Source organism: Leguminivora glycinivorella, chromosome 24 (genome assembly GCF_023078275.1).
Source record: "Leguminivora glycinivorella isolate SPB_JAAS2020 chromosome 24, LegGlyc_1.1, whole genome shotgun sequence".
Classification (NCBI taxonomy): domain Eukaryota; kingdom Metazoa; phylum Arthropoda; class Insecta; order Lepidoptera; family Tortricidae; genus Leguminivora; species Leguminivora glycinivorella.
The window spans coordinates 2933420-2955204 of NC_062994.1; the positions used below are offsets into that span (position 1 = coordinate 2933420).

Consider the following 21785-nt stretch of genomic DNA (forward strand, 5'->3'; position numbering starts at 1 on the left):
AATATCGCCGTGTCTCTTTTATTTGCACGGGAGTGCTTATTTTTTTTTCGATTTTTTGTGGTGTTAAGTTTGAAGTGTCTGTGTGTGTGTGTGTGTGTCTGTCTGGCATCGTAGCTCCCGAACGGATGAACCGATTTCGATTTAGTTTTTTTTTTGTTTGAAAGCTGAGTTAGTCGGGAGTGTTCTTAGCCACGTTTTATGAAAATGGGTCCAGTATGTCGCGGTCGGGGGTTTTATCAAAAACTTAATTTTGTGGTTAGGTTATATAACCAATAACTCATGGCTTATTACCAGACATCGGACGGATTTGCGACATTCTTAGTGACTTACATCATTTTAATGACTTTTAGCACACCTCGAACACTGGCGATATATGAAAGAGGCGCGTTCCCAGCACACAGTCTAAGCTCGTGTAGGTGAACGCGTACAATGCTTGTATGAGTGACACATGACAGGTCGACTGTTCGCGTTTTTGACAGGCGGTAACTGTGAGGCAACCGAGAGGGGGTGGGCGGCACTTTCAGCGGGGAGCGGGAGTGGCCATACTGTACGATAGTACTCTTTGTTATACTGTGATTTTAGTATGAGATGAGTGAGATGACGCACAAAAATCCGATCTCGGCTTTTATTACCCTAAGTCTGAAATAAATGTTTTTTTTTTTTAATCAAACATTGAGCTCAGATGACAACTGGTTTATTAAAATAATAACGGGTAGATTTTACTTATTCTTAAACTACCTACCAGTGGCGGGGCGTGAAAATTTTCGTTGGTAAAGCCGGAGGGGTTTTTGCCATCTGTTTGTATGGACTTCTACAGATACTAGAGAATTTTAGGGAACCCGTTGGGAATCGAGTTGTATCAACGCTCCGCCACTGCTACCTACAACATCATTCCCTTAAAAATAAAAAGCATGCAATATAGAAACACAATCTAAACTTATCTTCAGTACACAGTTTATTAAAGAGTATTACCTACAATACCTACTAGCGTATAGGCGACCGGTCTGGCGCAGTCGGTAGTGACCCTGCCTGCTACGCCACGGTCCCGGGTTCAAATCCCGGTAAGGGCATTTATTTGTGTGATGAGCACAGATATTTGTTCCTGAGTCTTGGATGTTTTCTATGTATATAAGTATTTATATATTATATATATCGTTGTCTGAGTACCCACAACACAAGCCTTCTTGAGCTTACCGTGGGCCTCAGTCGTTCTGTGTAAGAATGTCCTATAATATATAATATATATAGGACGCATAGGTTGGTATACAACTCAAGTAAACTAGTATACACTTACTCATTCGTCTTCTCTTTGTTTTTTAAAAAAGCAACAAAAAAAATAAACAAAAGTAACAGCAAGCAAAGAGAAGAGAGAATAAATTATCTCAACATAAAATGGCGTATATACTTATACCAACAAACTACATACTTAAAGTTATTAAATGAGTACAAGTAATCAGGCATAGGTATCTATAATAAACTATTAATATCAATACCCATTTTGCGAGCTCTGTTACGAGTCAATGTGGGCTCATTTGACACGGTAGTCTGGGCAGTACCGCCACCGCTCGGTCCCGGGTTCGGAGCTGGCTCGGCAGTGGGCGCAGCCTTTACATCGAGCGGACTCGAACCCAGTGCGAGCGACTGCGTGGACGGTGGCGGGGACACGCCCGGCTCGCACTTTATTAAATGCCTGCGATTACGACGGTATTCCATACCTCTCCGATTTCTTATTATGTATGATTGAGGAGTACTACATGTCTTTACAATTTTACCTCTCATTTTTAGGGTTCCGTAGTCAACTAGGAACCCTTATAGTTTCGCCATGTCTGTCTGTCCGTCCGTCCGTCCGTCCGTCCGCGGATAATCTCAGCTAGGTAGGGGCCCTATTCGAACCGTTATCTAACTGTCAAGTGGTATCATTTCAAAATCAACTGTGGATAATGGTCGCATGTGAGATCGGATCGCAAGTTGGTTTTGAGCCAACCAAAACGTATTAATTGAAAAAAATATGAATCTAAAATCAACTTTATCTTAGTACAATAGGGCTTATAGTTTTTTACATTAAGCAAAACGGTACATGATTCATGTGTCCTTTTTACCGTTGACAGCTTTTGGTACATGTGGATTTGGTCGCTAGACTTTTTTGTCTATGGAAACGCTGTGCACGATGCGGTGGCGAGTAGCGGAACTAAACATGTCATTTACCGGCTATCAAAAAGAGGTTACACTGGTGATGGTCGATAAAGACTATTATTAAACGAATTTTAGCAGCAATGAAGCTTTATTGACAAGCGTTATTTTTGTGAAACCGACATCTACACGTCACATAATGCTAGCTCCACACATTATGAAATAAACGCCACAAATTATAGGAGGTATATACACGTCACCCAATCTCAAGTTGCTTCTAAACCACGCTTACGGATCAAGTCGTAAGTACATTCACACATTTTACAAAATACTTAAATTGAATTTTTTTTCTCCTACAGAGCCGCCATTCATAGAGTCTGACCGGAAAGTGAAGAGTCGTGAAATGTATGGGGTCTAATACATTCCACGACTCACGACTCCTCACTTTCTGTACAGACACTAGTATACAAGGGGTTTGCATTGAAATTCAATGAGGAGGCACACTCGAAGCTTGTGACAGATGGCGCCACCTTATAAGTCCATTGCACAGACAAAGAATTTAATACGTGAGAGTGAGAAGAAGATATATTTTTCTCTCTCTCACACATATGAACGACAATGACATGCCCATTATTACACTTACGTACAGGCGCCGCCTAAAATGTCAGTGCCCGGCGGATAACATGTCAGTGTGTCTCCTCATTCACATTGACAAAATAGCTTGAACATGTTAAATCCATTAAACTGCAATTGAAATTCCTATCTTTTTTGTGCCAATGTTTTCATTTCAATGACATACAAACACAACTATTAAATATGTGTTTGTATTGTTTATATTTATCAAGAATAAATGATTTGTATTATGATAATAATAATGATTTGTATAAGGCGGAAATTAGTTTTTTACCTCACCCACACAAAAAGGGACTTTGTTTTTTTTTCTACGAGGGAGCAAACTGACAATTTTATGTTCGAGAACTTTGTTGTCAGTACAGAATATTAACGCAACAAGTTTGCATACCTTTAAATGTCTGTCACATAATTAATAATTTACATCTTGGGCGTTAACATTTCAATACCTACTATTATCGAAATCCCTCGCTACGCTTAAAATTCAATGTGATTGCCATGCCCACAGTATTGCTGCCGATATACAAATACAGTTGTATTTTTATAGCACCCTAAAGAAAAGGATGCATATAGTTTTCTTTGTTCTTGTTTACTGACACACTTGTTTGACAAAGTATAGTACGCACTTACCTACAAAAATATTGACAAAAATGTGCAAACTCTTTGTTGCGTTAGTATTTTACACTGGCAAATTAATTCTACAACACAAAATATTGTACCTATGGTAACACCACATTTGGAGATACTTTTGCATTCGATCGTAAATATAATAGAATATGCCCAATAAAACAACTGAACAAGCTTCGTTAAACTTTATTTGATGTCTTAAATGTTTGTGTCACAGAACACATTTGTACATTTATTTAGTCGCATACATCTGTATACTCCACAACTATTGTTACTATTGCTATTTACAACAGGGGAAGACAATTATATAACTCCGTAATCTCCGTATAGACAGATAGGAAGAAAACGGCCAAACTCAGAACTATAAAGAAAAAGGTACGGTGGCTTAGATGGCTTTACACCTTTGGGGGGTGCTCGGCTAGATGGCGCCAATATTAGTATTTTACACTTTAACTCATATCAAGCTAAGAATATGGGTCAAATTTTCAAAACTGTGGTTCAAAAGTTTTAAGCCTGTGTCGAGAGATAGCAGTATAGGCACTGTGATTACACATTTTACTTTGACAGTAACTCTTCTTCAGCTAGTAGATATTCCGTGCCACGACCGCATTATTTACCGCATGTATGATTTGAAGAACCACTGCAATTATTACAAAGGGGGAACCTAAGGGCACAGTACAAGAAAGAGCTCTATCTACAGTATGGCCACACCCAGCAATAAACTCTGAACTAATGTAGATACTTACTACAATTTAAATACACGTGACTATCAAATTAAACAAATATCGTGACTATTATTTTGAAAAATCTTATCTCACACTGATACTTAATATTGAAACGCAGTGCCTCTACATGGACTTCATACATAGTTACTATATTCTTCTTTTCATTGACAGAAAAACAAAGTGATGCTCTCCAGCAATGTATTTAAATACAAAATGCAAATACTTTGGTTTTTTACCTATTTCAAATAAAAATACAAAATAGTTTTAGAAAAAGGTATTTGAAATACAAAATGCAAAATAGGTATCTTCAAAATACCTTTATTCAAATAAAATACTTTTTTGACATAAGGTAAAGCTTTTATTCTAAAGATGTGTTTAAAACACAGAATCACCAGAGAGCCCAGAAACCTGGCTCTATAGAATTAGCACGTTAAAAAGTGAAGCCAAAAATTGGCTGTCTCCATGTCTTTTACCTAATATTATAAAAATCTAATGAAAGAGTTATTAGGGGAAGGTTGCTATCATTGGACCACTTCGCTGCTCTATATATATAGTCGGTGGCAAAGTTCCTTTTACCTTCGTGTCTCGATACCCTCGCAACGCTCAAGATTCCACTTTTTGAACCACTCGCTACGCTCGCGGTTCAATATTGAAATCTTTCCCTTGCTCAGGTATCAATATTGGCACGTCCAGTTAAACAACTACTTTGCCCCCTTGTAAAACAAATAACTATTATTTTTTCAAACTCGGTAAACGTAACAGTCAAGACGCTAGCTTTTTTGAGAAATTAATCGTATTTAATCTAAAGAACCTTCCCTTAAAGTTAACGGAATTCAAAAAAGTAAGTAAGTAAACACTTTATTGTACAAGAAAAGAATACAACACATATAATTTAAAATAGAAACAGGGTGTATAGTTTGCTAACTGGACACCACCCGACTAGTCGGGGCAGAGGTAGACCAAAAAAAACGAGGCGAGATGACCTCGACGTATTTTGCTGCGGCTAGCCGAAGCAGGCGGCAAAACGTGATGGGTGGCGGAAGAAAAGAGAGGCCTTTGCAGTGGGTCACAAATATAGGCTAGGAAAAAAAATTGTTTGCTCTTGCCTGGGGGTTTTTATCTAGCACGAAGTCGAAACTCCAAAACCATGCAGAGTGCGTTTTTTAAAAATGTAAAAAAAGTACCTACAATTTTTTTTTCATGAATATGTACACTACTGTACTGTAAACACCACAATCAGAAAAGGTATCCGGGGGTGGCACATGAGGAGCCCACGACGGTCCTGGTCAGTTCCATGTCGCTAACAGGTCCGGGTTCTCCATTTTAGTAGTAGCAAGGTGCTCCGCATTCCTGTAATAATGGTGATATAGTCAATGAACATTAATTAACAGTTATTTGTTATGCTAGGGGGCAAAGTTGTATTTTAACGCCGAGTGTGGAATTGAAAAAAGAAGCAAGTGAAAGGATTCTATAGTTGAACCACGAGCGAAGTGAGTGGTTCGAGAATAGAACTCTAAACTTGCGTGTTTTAAAACACGAGAAGTAAAATACATTTGCACCCGAGTGTAACACAAAACTTTTCCCCTCACTATAGCGAGGAAACTACAACGCAAAAAATGCGTTTATCACTGCTTCCAGTAGTTCCACAGGTGGTAAATCATCTTTATTACTAGATTAACCTACATTTATCAATTTTAAAGCAGTTAATTTGACTTTATTCAAGGTCAAATTACTTTACCCACTAGTGGATAAAATGCGTTTTTACCCGCTGGTATTAAAGGACAAAACACGTGTTTCCGAGCTAGTGAGGGGGAATAGTTATTTGTTATACAAGGGGGCAAAGTTGTATTTGAACGTCGAATGTGGAATTGAAAAACTAGCAATTGAAAGGATACCTGCGTTTCACGATAAAATATCAAGAGCCAACACCATGACAGCTCCTCGAAACAATCACTAGTCCTTGTTCCAGGAAGCCCAGGAGATCCGAAAATTGGTCCTGGACAAATCGGCCTTGGTCCGATGAAGAATCACTGTAACATAAAAAATAAATTTACAAGTTAGGTAATTAGTGTTAATTTACAAGAGAAAATGCTTGAGTTGCTAAAAAATCCCTCAACTCTTCATGGATTCCAACATCAGAACAGCGCAGGTTTCGACATGTCACAAAAGAACGCCACCTCAATAAGTCAATACGTAGGCAACAGAACCCTAGGCGTTACGGGGCCCGAATAGAAGGGGCAAACTAAGAAAGAGGTAGCGCAATATCATTTTTAGGGTTCCGTACCAAAAAGGTACAACAGGAACCCTTATGGTGCGACTCTGTCCGTCTGTCTGTCCGTCTGTCACATTCCTAAATATCTCGAGAACTACTAATGCTATCAACTTGAAATTTGGAATAGTTGTATAATTTTTTAGATAGAATATATATATAGAATATATAATTTTTTTTAATTTATTAATTTTAATTGTAGAACATGGCCAAAATGAAAGGGGGGCAAACTGTAAATTTCAAGTTACTAGGTCAAGTGGGGTATCGTTAGAAAGAGCTCAAATTGAACTATTTTTTTTGAATAAACAATTTTTTTTTAAATTTTTGTTGTGGAAAAAAAAAGAATTTTGAAGGAAAATGTAAAAAAAAATACCGTTCCTCCCCCCCCTTATCTCTGAAGTTTACCAACGAAAAATTATGAAAATTTTAGGAAACATTTGTTTTATGCTAAATATTACAGTAAAAATATAATCGTGTTTGTATCTTGAAAACCTTTTTTTTAATTCACAAAAAACTTTTCAGATTTTTACTTTTAATTTACCCACCTTTGCGGATGTATATAGTACTTCAAATTAATACGAGATGTTACGTAAATCAAATTCTTTCCAATAAAGTAAAAATTGTTTAAATCGGTTAACATTATAAAGAATAATCCCTGAAAAACCAACATACTAATATGGTCGCGCAAATTAGTTAGCGAATTCACCGAGAGATGGCGCTATACACAATAATGCTCATTAGTACCTATACTTTTGTCTTCTAGTCAAGTCGTTAGAGGTATGTGAAAACGTGAGATTATTTTAACTGGGGAGTTTGAAAGTTTGTACGGAACCCTCGGTGGGCGATTCCGACTCGCACTTGACCGGTTTTTTTAAATTTGTTTTAGAATAACGTCACTTTTATTCGAAAACTTTTTTACAAACCAATAGGTTTGTAAAAAAGTTTTCGAATAAGTGTAGAGAAAAAAGTTTTGTACCGAACCGAACTTATCCAACGACTATAAGGTAACGGGCCCAATCATGGACAGTTTAAGATGAAATTTTGCCTATTTTCGATATTTCACTGAAACATGTAAAAATTCTACCGCTAAACGTGTTAAAACTTGAATGTCTTATCTTTCTTTTACATTTCCAGCGCATTGCAGAATAGATACTCCTATTGGTTTCTTCATAATTAACAAATTAAAGCAAGGTGCTTTTTATCCAATCATGGACGGCAGTTCTCCAGTAATGGATCCCCCATTATGAACGGTGAAATAAGTTTAAAAATTTACATTTAAAGCAAACTAATACTCAATGAGACAATTTTATATACCCCAAATAAAATTAGTTTGGGTTATTTTAACATAGGATTGTTTCTTGTAAATTTTGGTTTTTGTAAATTGTTCCTTGTCCACGGAACGGAGGTACGCAGTTTTCCGGGTCCAGTTATGGACACTCGCAAAATAACACAATTTCTTTGTATCTTTGGAGTAACAAACTAGTATATTTTATACCTTATCTCATGGTTAATACAGTAAGTAAAACTCATTCAAGTTTACACCGAGTATTATTTTTTTTATTAATTTATACACGAACTCTACTCTCTTAGCAACCTTATTTAATGAGAATTTTTACTAATATTTTTTTTCAGTAAACTGATGACTTTTATCTAGCCGCTAAATCCTTCAGAAATAACCGAATTAAATGAAACGTCAAAATTAAGCAGCTGTATTACTCTTGTTTATGGTACAATGCCGTCAATTTTTAGGAACTAATTTCAAATTATTATTTTTAAGGATTTGTCCATAATGGTATCACCGTCCATTATGGGGTATTTTACATTATACCAAGAACCATTTAATACAGGACCAGCAGAGTCCATACTAAATACCGTACCCCAGCTGGCAGCCGTCAATCTATGTCGCTAGATGTCACTAAGAGTGTCATTTGAATAAAAATGTCGTTATTTAACACGTTCACTGCGGAGCCGGATTTTGTGAACTCGCTCTCAGTGCGTTACAACCCATGAGAGTCCTGTATTGAGCTTTCTCTCTGTGCGGTACAAGTCAATTACAGCTTGTAAGGAGGGTTTCATATTTTACCTAAAATACCTTTACCAGATACACATTTATTAAATTTTATTGAAACAATATACATACATACATACAATCACGCCTGTATCCCATAAAGGGGTAGGCAGAACACTTGAAACCACTAAAGCTTCAGTGCCACTCTTGGCAAATAAGGGGTTGAAAGAAAACGAAACTGTGACATTGCAGTGACAGGTTGCCAGCCTCTCGCCTACGCCACAATTTAACCCATATGCCATAGTCGCCTTCTACGACACCCACGGCAAGAAAGGGGGTGGTGAAATTCTTAACCCGTCACCACACAGACTAAACAATATTTAGTCTAATAACTAATCTACACAATACTGTCTTCGCCGAAGTTGATGACTGTTCGTTTAGATTTTATAGACGAATTAATTAACAGGTCAAAATTGACTTGTGCCGCACAGCCAGAACGGGCACAGGTAAAAATGTCGATGATTTAGTAGTGATGAGGAAAATAAACGAACTAATATATCGATCCAATTCTTACTTTCTTTACCTTTAATGTAACCAGACTTTTATATACAACCAAAACTTTTAACTTTGCTCTTAACATTATTTAAAAAACGATTTTTAGAAATTTTAGTAAATATTTTGCATCAAGCAATTTGAACTTTTTACAATATATTTTTACGTAATAATATTTAGCAAAATTGTAAGCGTTTTGCGTATAAAAGCGTTATATTGTATTTAACGAATTTCATTTAAAACAATCGAAACACATTTTTTCACCACAAAATAACGTGTGGATTGATAATATGGTAACAACACTAATGCATTTTGCACTTTGCTCCAGTGCTATACAAGATCGTGCGTAACAGGTCATTAAAGGCCCTGTTCCGCACTGAATAACAAAAGTCTAAGACTGGTGCGAACAGGACATATGTGACCTGTTTATTAATTTATATGCTGTCAAATAGAGTGTAAAATGATAAATATAAACGTATACTTGACTATATAAAAATAATAAAATATAACAATGATATGGGCTTCGCACCAGGGTAAAGTTGCGCATTTCTGTCGCCGCACCAGGGGGAAGTCCAGAACAGGGTCAGAATGACCTGTTTCGCAGTGAACGTGTTAAAAAAACCGGCCAAGAGCGTGTCGGGCCACGCTCAGTGTAGGGTTCCGTAGTTTTCTGTATTTTTCTCAAAAACTACTGAACCTATCAAGTTCAAAACAATTTTCCTAGAAAGTATTTATAAAGTTCTACTTTTGTCATTTTTTTCATATTTTTTAAACATATGGTTCAAAAGTTAGAGGGGGGGGGGACGCACATTTTTTTCCTTTAGGAGCGATTATTTACGAAAATATTAATATTATCAAAAAGCGATCTTAGTAAACCCTTATTCATTTTTTAATACCTATCCAACAATATATCACACGTTGGGGTTGGAATGAAAAAAAATATCAGCCCCCACTTTACATGTAGGGGGGGTACCCTAATAAAACATTTTTTTCCATTTTTTATTTTTGCACTTTGTTGGCGTGATTGATATACATATTGGTACCAAATTTCAGCTTTCTAGTGCTAACGGTTACTGAGATTATCCGCGGACGGACGGACGGACGGACGGACGGACAGACAGACATGGCGAAACTATAAGGGTTCCTAGTTGTTGACTACGGAACCCTAAAAATACGCACGCGGTAGTTCAACGGCATTACAAATGATACAGTAAAAAGTATATAGATGACGCTAGGGGCCCGTGTCATGTTTCAGTCCCTGTTTGCAACGCAAGCCATCGGCATCGTTCTTATTTTGAATTATGACAGTCATCCAAAAGAGTACCATACTGTCAAATTTTCTATCGCTTTCATTTTGAGCGTGACGTCAATGATTAGTAATATTACTTTCAATATATTTCAAATTTATATTTTAAATGAGGCCATTTCGAATAGTGTTTATGATTATGATAGATATCATGTTGACAATCAATCTCCGTCTCGCTCGCACCAATCCTATATTTGACCGAGTGCGACCGAAACGAGTTGAGTATTATTTAAAGATTTTTGAATGTGCAAAAGCAACCTCTTTAAGTATCAGAAGTGCACATATAAAAGAAAAGATAGGTGGCGCTGCAATCGCAGGTGCATAAGGGTTTGACAATCTCTTTGCCTTCTCGGTAGTGAGTGACCCCGCCTACGGAGCAAGGGGTCCCGGGTTCAAATCCTGGTGAGACCTTTATTATTTTTTTCTACTAATATTTTTCTTGAATTATTTTATTTTTTTAATGTCCAAAAATATTTTTTTGTTTTGTTACAACTTTTTTAAATTTCATTTGCAAGACTTACAACATTACTGAAGAATCCTAAGATGGGGCAAACAATGTAAAAGGGCTTAAGTTAACATTTGTATGAATAAAACAATAAATAAACACAAATAAAATACACAAAAAGAAAATAAATGTATAAAAAAAAAAACAGAAAGATCGCTGTCAGAATTGAACCCGAGAACATCTGCGTACGAAGCCAGCGCACTACCACGGGACTACGTCTTGACTAGCTCAGTCTGACGAAATTAGCCTAGAGAAAAGAACGTCTAATGTCATCTCACATCGCTGATCATTGAGCGAGACATGCGCTCCAAGCGGAGATATTTGTAACTGCAATTATAAAGGCTCAGCCGGTCATTTTTGCGACTGTTCTACTTCGACAGACTTTCCTCCTTATCTCTAGTCTCCCTGGCAAAATCTTATTGGTAGTTGTCACAAAAACCTACTTTTTCCATAAAGCCTGGCTTCCACATATGCGGAATCGAGCGGCGTCGAGTCGAGTTTTCATCTTATACATTTGAATGCTATTCGACGCATCATGAGAAATGCAAAATACGAAAGTATAGCTATTAGTAAACTACGTAATAATTTATGGCAGAAGGTCCTTTAAGTATTAGGGACTGAATAAATTAACCGACTTGGTATTACAGGGATCTCAACTCTTTTTTACGCCAGAAGAACTGTGTTGAAGGACCAGCGATTACGTAGTTCCTGACGAACTATTGTAATATAAAATAAAATAAAACGGAAAAATAAAATTATGGTAATTGATGCGTGCCGAACTTACTGCTGTTGTTTTCTCGACAGTTCAGCGGGCGGCCACCCTTTCGAATATTTACTTGGTTCACTCTTTCTTGTGTACACTCGCGAATCGTTATTTATTTAATTAATAATTATAACTTTATTCGTCGTTGCGGATATTTTTTCACATTGACATCGAATGTCTTTTAGTTTAGCAGATTGACGTATTTTCTTATATTTTTTAAGAAGGTCGGCAAAAAGGCGGGTGACACGACAAATAAAAATGAGGTTGAACCTATCATAAGGAAGAGCGAACGGGATGGACGATATGAATGATAATGAATGAAAAGGGCGCGAACAAACTGAGTTGCGAAGACTTGGTGTTTTTACAAGTTTTGTTTTTGATGGGATACAGTATCTATTGTCTTAGTCCGTTTTTATCCGATCCGATATCGGATGTCGGAAGGATTTAAATGGAAAAACCGGCCAAGAGCGTGTCGGGCCACGCTCAGTGTAGGGTTCCGTAGTTTTCCGTATTTTTCTCAAAAACTACTGAACCTATCAAGTTCAAAATAATTTTCCTAGAAATTCCTTATAAAGTTCAAAAAAAAAAGGTTCGTTCAAAAAAAAGCGCGCGCGCGATCGTCCGACAAGCACCACACGCAAGTGCTCCCGTGGTTAAAATTAAATAAAAAATAAATAATGGCTAAGTCCACGGTCGAGGCCTTAGAAAAAGTGATCAAGAAGTATTTACAACCGGTAGAAAATAAACTCGCATGCGTATTAACCAAGCTCGAGAAACTAGAACAGAAAATTACTAAAATCGAAAGCGCGGAGAAACAGTGCAATAAGTGTCACCCGCAAGCTCCAAGCGATTCTAAGCCGTACGGATCGACAGCCCCTAAGCCGCGCACAGATAATCCCGTGGCAGCAAACGAGCGCCCGAGCAAAGCGGCCGCAACCACCGCCCGAACTCTACCCTCTACCTCAAGATCGAGTGCGAATGATGACCGCCGCTGCTCGCTGCCCGCCAAGATGGACAAAGATAAGACAATCCCCCCGCACATCATAGCAAACGAGACCTCAAACCTCGAAAGTACAGCATCAACACCGCAAGTCGAACAGTCAAACAACAAAGACAACAATGACAGCTCATGGACGACCGCCTCGTACTACAAGGGGCGTTTACGGCAGAAATCAACTCGTGTCGCAGTTACCGGCACCGGACCTATCGACACCGACCTTAAAACGACCGAACGCACAAAAAAATTGCATGCCTGTTTTTTTGACGCCGACACTACCCCCGTAGCGATTAAAACCTACATCAACAAGAAAACCGGTAACGCAGGCTGTACCGTAGATAAGTTGCAACTCAAGCACGAACACTACGCATCATTCGCAATAACAGTCCCGCAAAGCATTTTTAACAGCCTCATGTCCCCAGAAATCTGGCCAGCTGGTACTCAAGTGAGCGAGTGGTTTCGCGCCGGCGCCGAGCGCGCCGGGCGCGCTCGCCCCCCGCGCCGCTTCCCGCGCCAGACCACCGACATCACCCGCACTAGCACAAGGAAATCTCCCTCACTGCACAACACCCCGCCAAAAAACCCTAACTCTGTGCCACCAAAACATTAGAGGACTCGCCGGCAAAACCCAACAACTGGAAGCACTACTGAGTGACGAACTATCGTGTGACGTATTAGTGATAACAGAGCACTTTTTACGCGATTATGAAATCCAATCTGTGACCTTAACAAATTTCGACCTCATGTCCTATTATTGTAGGCCGAATATTGAACGCGGTGGTAGTTGCATATACGTCAAGTCCGATAAACGAGCGGTAAACAAACCCGACTATCGCGACTTGTCACGCGAACAGTTATTCGACGTATGCGCTGTGCACCTTGTGGACGAAAACATCCTAATAATAGGTATTTACCATTCAAATCTCACCAGCCATACGGAATATTTAAAACTATTCGAAAATTTGCTAACTAAAATTAATAATGACAAACTTTTAGCCATAATTATGGGAGATATTAATATCAACCTTCTCGAGAATACTCCGTCTAAGAGGCAGTTAGCGGATATATTGACTGCGCACGGGTTTCGACAACACATCGAAGAAGTAACCAGACAGGACGGCGCGAGCGCAACTCTGCTAGATCACGCATACACAAACATCCGCGACGACCGAGTTACCGCGGCCTGCGTTGATACTCATCTGAGCGACCACGCGGCGCAGCGGCTGATCGCACCATGCCCCCCGCGCCACCCGCCGCCTCAAACGATAACGAAACGTGTTTTTAGCCGCAATAACAGGGCGTCGTTCGCCTTAGCACTCGAGTCTATAGATTGGCAAGCGGTCGTAGCAAAGTATACCGGCAAATGTGAGCAATTTGCAGCCACAGTTATAAATATCCTAATAAATCAACTCAATATACACCTGCCACTAAAACAGTTAAAAATACGCCCTAAGCAAAACCCTTGGTTAGATAGCGAAATACAAGACCTCAAATTACTAACTTTTCAGTTTTCTAGTCTTTCAAAAAAATATCCAAATAACACCCCCCTACATGACGCCTTAACTAAGTTGCAGAACCGCTATCATTATAAATTAAGAAGTAAGCGCACCGACTATTTCAATTCCATTATTAATAACAATCCAAATAAAAGCAAGGCGATGTGGAAGGCCATTAACGTCGAGCTAGCTCGAGCCCCCCGCGAGCGCGTCGACTACACCGAGCTGCTGGTGGACAACGCCGGCCGTCCGTTCGGGTCCAGGCAGCTCGCGGTGGACGCGCTCAACCACGAGTTCGTGACCGCGGCCACCGCGTGCGGCGCGCCCGCTGCCGATCGCGACCGATGCATCGCCGCCCTGGCACACGGACACGCTGCCGCCGACTGCTCGCTAAAACTTACGCCGTTCACACCGGACGAAGTGGTCAGTATATTTAAATATTCTGTCGCAGCTAAGAACAGCACCGACGCGTATGGCTTATCGACCAACCTGCTAAAGCAATCTAGCCCTAAAATTAGCTACGTGTTGTCCCATCTGTTTAATAACTGTATGCGATCAGGAGTGTATCCGGAGACTTTAAAAAAGGTTAAAATATGCCCCCTTTATAAGGGTAAAGGTAAAAAATCTATTATTAAATCCTACCGTCCCATAGCGTTGATCCCAGGTCCGAGCAAGTGTTTTGAGGCAGGGTTAAATAAACGACTGCTCAACTTCTGGTCTCCGCGAAACGCGCTGTCCGAGAGCCAATACGCTTATAGACAAGGCCGGTCCACATCAGACCTGGTGCGCGAGGTGGTGCGAGGCGTGTTAAGCGCCCGCGAAGCGAAGCGCCACGTAGCCGTCATTTGCTGCGACTTATCGCGTGCCTTCGACACCGCGGACCATGCACTCGTCGCCGACAAACTCGCGTACTACGGCATCCGGGGCCCGGCGAATAAGCTTATATTGTCTTTCATGACAGACAGAGCGCAAGTCGTCGTCGGAGCGGGGGGTGATGTCGTGTCCGCGGAACTACGGAACCTCATGGGTGTTCCCCAGGGCTCGTGCCTCTCCAACACTTTGTTCGGTGTTCTGTTGAACGACTTGCCAAAGGCGATAAAAGGCGCTGAGATATTTATGTACGCCGACGACGTCACGGCTGTCGTTACAGCAACCACCGAGCGTGAGCTGGAGGGTGCGGTAAACGACATCATGGCCCAACTTCACATATGGTTCCATTCGAATGGTCTGGCCATGAACAAAGAAAAAACATGCTTCATGACCTTTAAATTAAATGGCCACCCGAGCCCAACCCTAAAAGTGCACGCAGGGAATGCCACTATACAGCAAGTGTCCTGCGCACGCCTTTTAGGGTTCCAGCTTGACAGCGCATTAACGTGGGAGTCACATATCGATGAGCTGTGTGGCAGGTTGGGGCGGGCCTGCTATGCGCTACGGCGCCTAGCGAGCACCGCCGGGCCATGCGCCGTGCGCGAGTGCTACTACGCAACTATGCACTCACTCCTCACCTACGGCGTAGAATTCTGGGCGCGCGCATCGGAATGGAACCGGGTGTTCGTCATGCAGAAGCGTGCAGTCCGGATTATGGCCGGTAAACCAACAGACGCCCCAGCACGGGAACTTTTCCGGGACCTCAAAATACTCCCACTGCCTTGCCTTTACCTGTACCAAGTGGCGGTTTTCACACGAGAAAATATGAATAAGTTCAAACTAAAGGGCACTAACAATAACTACCCCCTCCGTAGCAACGCTCATTTTAACAGACTGATCGGCGAACCATGCAAACTCGCTAAGTCCCAGCGATCGGTCTACTACACGGGAGCGGCCGTTTACAACCGCGTACCCGATAATATCAAAAACGCAACTACCATCGCGGGTTTCAAATTCAAATTAAAAATGTGGCTCATGGCCGAGCTTTTCTACGACTACGCGGAATACTTTAAGGTAGCTTAAGCCGGGTCCAGACATGTATCATTTGCCCGATCCTATCACCGTATCCGATCACCGTACCGTATCTGCGTATTGTATCAAGCCCCGTATCAAGTTGTGGACGCCTCCGATTTGCTCCGTATCCGTATCTTCACAATAGTCATGATCGCGTATCAAATTGCCCAGTTTGTGCTGGTTTTAATGATTTTTGCTTTTTCACGGCGAAGGGCTGCCAATAAATAATCCATCTTTTTCTTTAATTCGCCAACTGTACACTCCATTTCGACGGAGAGTTCATCCCAGGCTTCCTGCTTCAGATTCCTGTTGTAATAGCTTTTGTGGCTGGGGTCCCATAATACTTGCTTTTCTTTATAGGCCTCGATAAATTTAATAACATTTTCATTGTTCCAATTCATTGTTTCTATTTCACGGCAAGGACACGAAAATGACGCGCACGTGCAACCGACCGAGCGTCGCGAGTGATGCGTCCAGACTGACCCCCGTCCGTATCTGTATCACCTTTGATGATCGGACAAAAACCTACATGACATGGGTCGGGCCGTATCATAACGGCGTATCGAGATCGTGTATCATGATACGCGTATCATTACCCGTCCACATATGCGATCATGATACGCGTCGGCGATACGGATACGGTGATCGGATCGGGCAAATGATACATGTCTGGACCCGGCTTTAAAAGTCCTCTGCGCAATCACGACACACATTCAGTTATATAAGAATATTATTCTTGTCAATTCAAGTCGAACCATACTCGACCTTACTCATTGTATAATTGAAATTATGATGAAATTAATTAATACTAATTAAAAATATTATCCTACTGTTTAACTTTAGGTACGACCTGTAACTTTTTTGTTATTAATAAAGAATTGTAATTGTAATTGTAATTGTAGTTCTACTTTTGTGATTTTTTTCATATTTTTTAAACTTATGGTTCAAAAGTTAGAGGGGACGCACATTTTTTTCCTTTAGGAGCGATTATTTCCGAAAATATTAACATTATCAAAAAATGATCTTAGTAAACCCTTATTCATTTTTAAATACCTGCCCAACAATATATCACACGTTAGGGTTGGAATGAAAAAAAATATCAAACCCCACTTTACATGTAGGGGGGCAAACTAATAAAATATTTTTTTCCAATTTTTATTTTTGCACTTTGCTGGCGTGATTGATATACATATTGGTACCAAATTTCAGCTTTCTAGTGCTAACGGTTACTAAGATTATCCGCGGACGGACGGACGGACGGACAGAAAGACATGGCGAAACTATAAGGGTTCCTAGTTGACTACGGAACCCTAAAAACAAGTAAAAATATAGGTGAAATTATGTTTTTTTCAACTCCCGGGTTGCAAAACAATGCCATCTAGTTTTGAACCAAAAATTGAGCTTTTTTTAGGGGTACGCTTTTTTGTATGGGCTATGTCAGTCCAGTATTAAATGGTTCTTGATTATACTAATATAATATAGCAATACCCATGACGAATTTGTGTCAAATGTCAGATTCCAAATTGAACATTAATTTTGAAATCAGCAGCCCCGAAACCTAATTTACGACACTCCCATGACGACACAAAAGTTAGGAAAAAATGGGTTCTGTAATGAAATTAATGATAATTATACTAATGGTTAAGATGTGAACTTAAAATATAGCTTTTTTGGCTCACCTTAACTATAAACTGAAATTGACCTACCATAACTACTTACATAATTTGCTAACTGCCGGACAAGCGCTTGACGAGCAGCGCGACCCAGCTGCAGCTCTTTGTTTAGCCAACACCTGTCAGGAGCCATTGCCAAATAAATATCAGCATTCTGCTGACGGGCGTCAAACTCCGCCGCTAATCTCTGCTCCTGCTGCTGCTCCTGTTCTTCGTGTCGGTTCAGCGGAGGCAGTTCACAATTCGCTTTGTTAGCTATATTGTCAAGCACACAACACGTTTTAACGATCTTAGCTGCCGCTGCTGGCTTGTAGTGCAGTTTCTCCATTGACGACAAACACTACCAACTGATTTTTAGTCGCCCAAAACACCGCTCTATACAGTTGCGGGCTCGAACTTGTAAAGCGGTATAACGAGCTTCTGGAGATCCTACAGGTGCATCCAAAAGTCAGTGCATCCATCAGTAGTGTTTGCCTCTGTGGGTAAGCTGAATCACCTGAAAGAATATAAAAATGTATGGCTGTGATATATTGAAATATACAATTATGCTACGAGTGTTTTGTCTAACAGTTCTTACTTAGAGTGATATTTAAATTGACTAAACAATAAATCACACGTGCACGGAAGAAGATATTACACAGAAGATACTATATTTCTTTTAGACATTTGTCAAATTTATGTCACGTTAGCTTTTTTTAAATATAAAATTATCATATCTACGTTTTCATGATGGGTCTACACCGACGCAAATGCACGTCATTCTTGTTTATTTTAATAATGCCAACGCCATCTTGCGACGAGTAGAGGAACCAAGTTGTGCCGAAAAAAACTTGCAATTTACTCTTTGGTAAGACAAAATCCCCGTCTAATTGTCATAAACCAAACATGGCGGCCATACCCATCGACAAAAAAGTCTATATACTGTGCCATTCAGGAGAACGCATGCCTTGGTTCGTATTGTCAGGCCATGAGAGATTAAATTCGTGTAAAATTACGCAATTCATATCTTTGTAATGATATGATGATTCGAATTGCAATCTCATTCTGTCACTTTGACACAAGAGTAAAATCAAAGTAGAATCAATACTAGAGTCGTGACACGTTAGCAAAATGCAGACCAAAAGTGTGTACCAAAAGTATTGCCAGTATTACAAGTTTGACCCAAAAAAGGGAATTTAATCGTTTGCCGTGCTTAGGATTTCTACAAATAGGTGTTATTTGTGAATATTTTATCTTTTTGTTAGAAAGGCTCGGACGTATCGCGAAGTTTTGAGTCAAAGAGATTAATCAACTAACATATTTTTAAGCAATATTTTTTTTAAATATTTTTTGGTGTAGCTGGCACGACGACGACCGTCTATTAGCAAAAAAACATTTTACTTCAAGTGACAGTGAAAATGGAGATACGAGGTGATAAAAATGTCATATGTTATTTATTTCAAAGATAGAAGTCCGTTCTTTTAAAATACTCAAAACTTAAAAAATACTCCATCAAAAATAAATGTTACAAAAATTTTATCCGGTACATTGCCTGAGCTCTAGTCCTAACCTAGTACCAATCCAGATGACAGCTGCACGTATTCGACAACCCGTGATCCAATCCACTATCATTTGAGAGTCAACGTGAAACGTCAAATTCACCATGCCGAATTGAGCCCCAGTACCACTATTTATTGATTTTGTTAAAATCTTTTTTAAACTTTGAACTGCACATTCCGATTTCCCGTTTGACTGGTGATAATGGGGAGATGATGTTACGTGGGCAAATCCCCATTGATCTTTGAACCTATTAAAATCCCGACTTGTAAATGTGGTTGCATTATCTGTAATTACTGTTTGCGGTATTCCGTATCTAGCAAAAATTTCTTTCATAACATGGTTATGTTTTTCAACTGTGCTACCTCAATGAATCCAGAGAAGTAATCAACCATAATCAAGAAGTACTGCTTTCTATACTCAAATATATCCATTCCTACTTTGCACCACGGCAGTTCTGGAATAGGTATAGGTAACATAGGTTCCCTAGCGGGAGCATTCTGGCACTCCTGGCAGGCCTCACAGCGCCGCACATACGACTCAATGTCGCGCGTGATGCCCGGCCAGAACAATACCTCTCGCGCGCGGCTCTTGCAGCGGTCAATGCCCTGATGACCGTCATGAATGATTTTTAACATTTGTTCTCTTAACGCGGCAGGAATAAGAACAAGCTTATTTTTAAATATTATATCTGTAATAATATGTAACTCGTCTTTATAAGACCAAAAACATTTTAATTTTTCTGATACATCACGTCTGTTCTCCGGCCAACCCTTGTTTATATATTCTTTTAACTGGCACAAGACTTCATCTTTTTCAGTTTCATTTCTAATAAGATTTAATTTTGACTGTGACATTTGTACACTGTTCAACAATTGATTAACTTGATACACAACACATTTATCGAGTACCATCATATAAATCAGGAAGAGGCGCGCGCGATAAGGTATCAGGTATGTACATCTATTTACCAGGTTTATAGGTCACTTTTAAGTCATATCCTTGTAAACGTAAAAGCATTCTCTGTAAGCGCACTGGGGCGGTGTCTAACGGCTTCGTGAACATACTTTCTAGTGGTTTATGGTCAGTTTCTACCAGAACATTATTTTGACCATAAATGTACTGATGATACTTCTCACACGCGAACACAATGGCAAGCATCTCCTTTTCTATTTGCGCATACCTCGTTTGTGTGTCGGTGAGTGTGCGCGACGCGTACTTGACGGGGCGGCCGGCCTGCAGCAGCGTGGCGCCCAGCGCCACCGCGCTCGCGTCCACCGACACCACCACGGGCTGCGACGCGTCGAACAGCGTCAACACCGGAGCGTTACACACTAACCCTTTCAGTTTAACGAATGCTGCGTCGTGCACGGAGTCCCAACACCAAACAGATTCTTTTTTAAGCAATCTGGTTAAGAGGGCTTTCGTGTTAAAAATAGTGAAATCGCAACCGAGCGCTCGATCATACCGTGTGTGGTATCAAATTAAAGGGCTTTGCGAGTAGTTTATAAATAATATATATCACATTATAGGACTTTTTCTACTTGGTCTAACAAAATATGAGAAAATGTCCAAAAGTGGATGAAAAGAATGATGATAATGAATGCTATTAGTTTTAGTTCAAATTTACACACGCCAATTTAATTAATATAATTTTAATCTTATTTTTATTTTCTTACCCTCTTAATTGAATATTCTGTGACATATTATCTATTTTGGTATACGTAGCAACTTCAAGTGACATTCATAATTTTAATTCTTTTTTGACATACCTACCTTTATGTCCTATTTCATTGTTTCCTATTATATACTTTTACATAATTACCTTGTTAAATTCAATATTGTAATATTATAATCGATTCAATACCTAGCATAATTTAGATTTAAGACTTGCTGTACCCTGTCAGGGTCCATGTGAAACCAATATAAATATGTACCTAACACCTAGATGTAACCATGGATGCAATAAAGAAATTATGAATTATGAATTATGAAAGTGGTAATAATTGTATCGGTGAAGGCTCGTTTTCAAAAAATTGGCAAAAATCAATAATAGCAATTTATAATCACTAAGGCATAACAGCAATTTAAGTAAACGTTGCAGATTAATTTAGTACTAAACTTGCTTCGATGTGATGTAGATTTTCAAAGAAATTGTCACTTAATTTTAGGTAATTTCTGAAAAAAATTGAATTCGCCTTAGTCTAGTTTACTCTTTTTCAAAAACTTAAAATAAAAATCTAGTCTGAAATGATTGTGGTACAGGATATACGAATTATAAATTTACCCGTTTTAATATTCAAAATTGTCCAAATTTTACAAATAAGATCGACTGATTCAGCTCTATACGTGCGTTTTTCTAAACGTGCATTAGAGAAAAATTCATAATTAATTTAGTGAGTTAGTTTTCAAAAATCCAGTCTTATAAAAATCAAGATAATAAGATGCTCTAACTGGAACTTGAATTAAATAAATCTATTGGATAACGGAAAGTGTAGTATTTCACCGACTAAAACTATCAATTTTACATTATTTTGACGTTTTTTTTGAAAAGCCTTAATGGAAGCCTTAATGGAAAAGTATGTTCCGAATAATTAGGGATAAATTTATTGCGCCTAAAAACC

General features: G+C 39.4%; 1 protein-coding gene across 2 annotated transcripts; it reads right to left on the reverse strand.

Annotated features, from left to right (window-relative positions):
* Nucleotides 1-3713: 3713 nt before the first annotated feature.
* LOC125238757 lies at nt 3714-18465 on the reverse strand. 2 transcript variants are annotated; one of them, XR_007178467.1, is made up of 3 exons: nt 17672-18465; nt 6008-6142; nt 3714-5462 (listed from the first exon to the last, which is right to left on the reverse strand). XR_007178467.1 is itself a non-coding variant. In XM_048146185.1 (2 exons), exons 1-2 carry the CDS (start codon nt 17951-17953, stop codon nt 5436-5438), a joined length of 309 nt encoding a protein of 102 aa, XP_048002142.1. In that variant the 5' UTR covers nt 17954-18465; the 3' UTR covers nt 3714-5435. The 2 variants fall into 2 exon arrangements, 1 of the variants encoding a protein (XP_048002142.1); XM_048146185.1 differs by lacking the exon at nt 6008-6142.
* Nucleotides 18466-21785: the final 3320 nt, after the last annotated feature.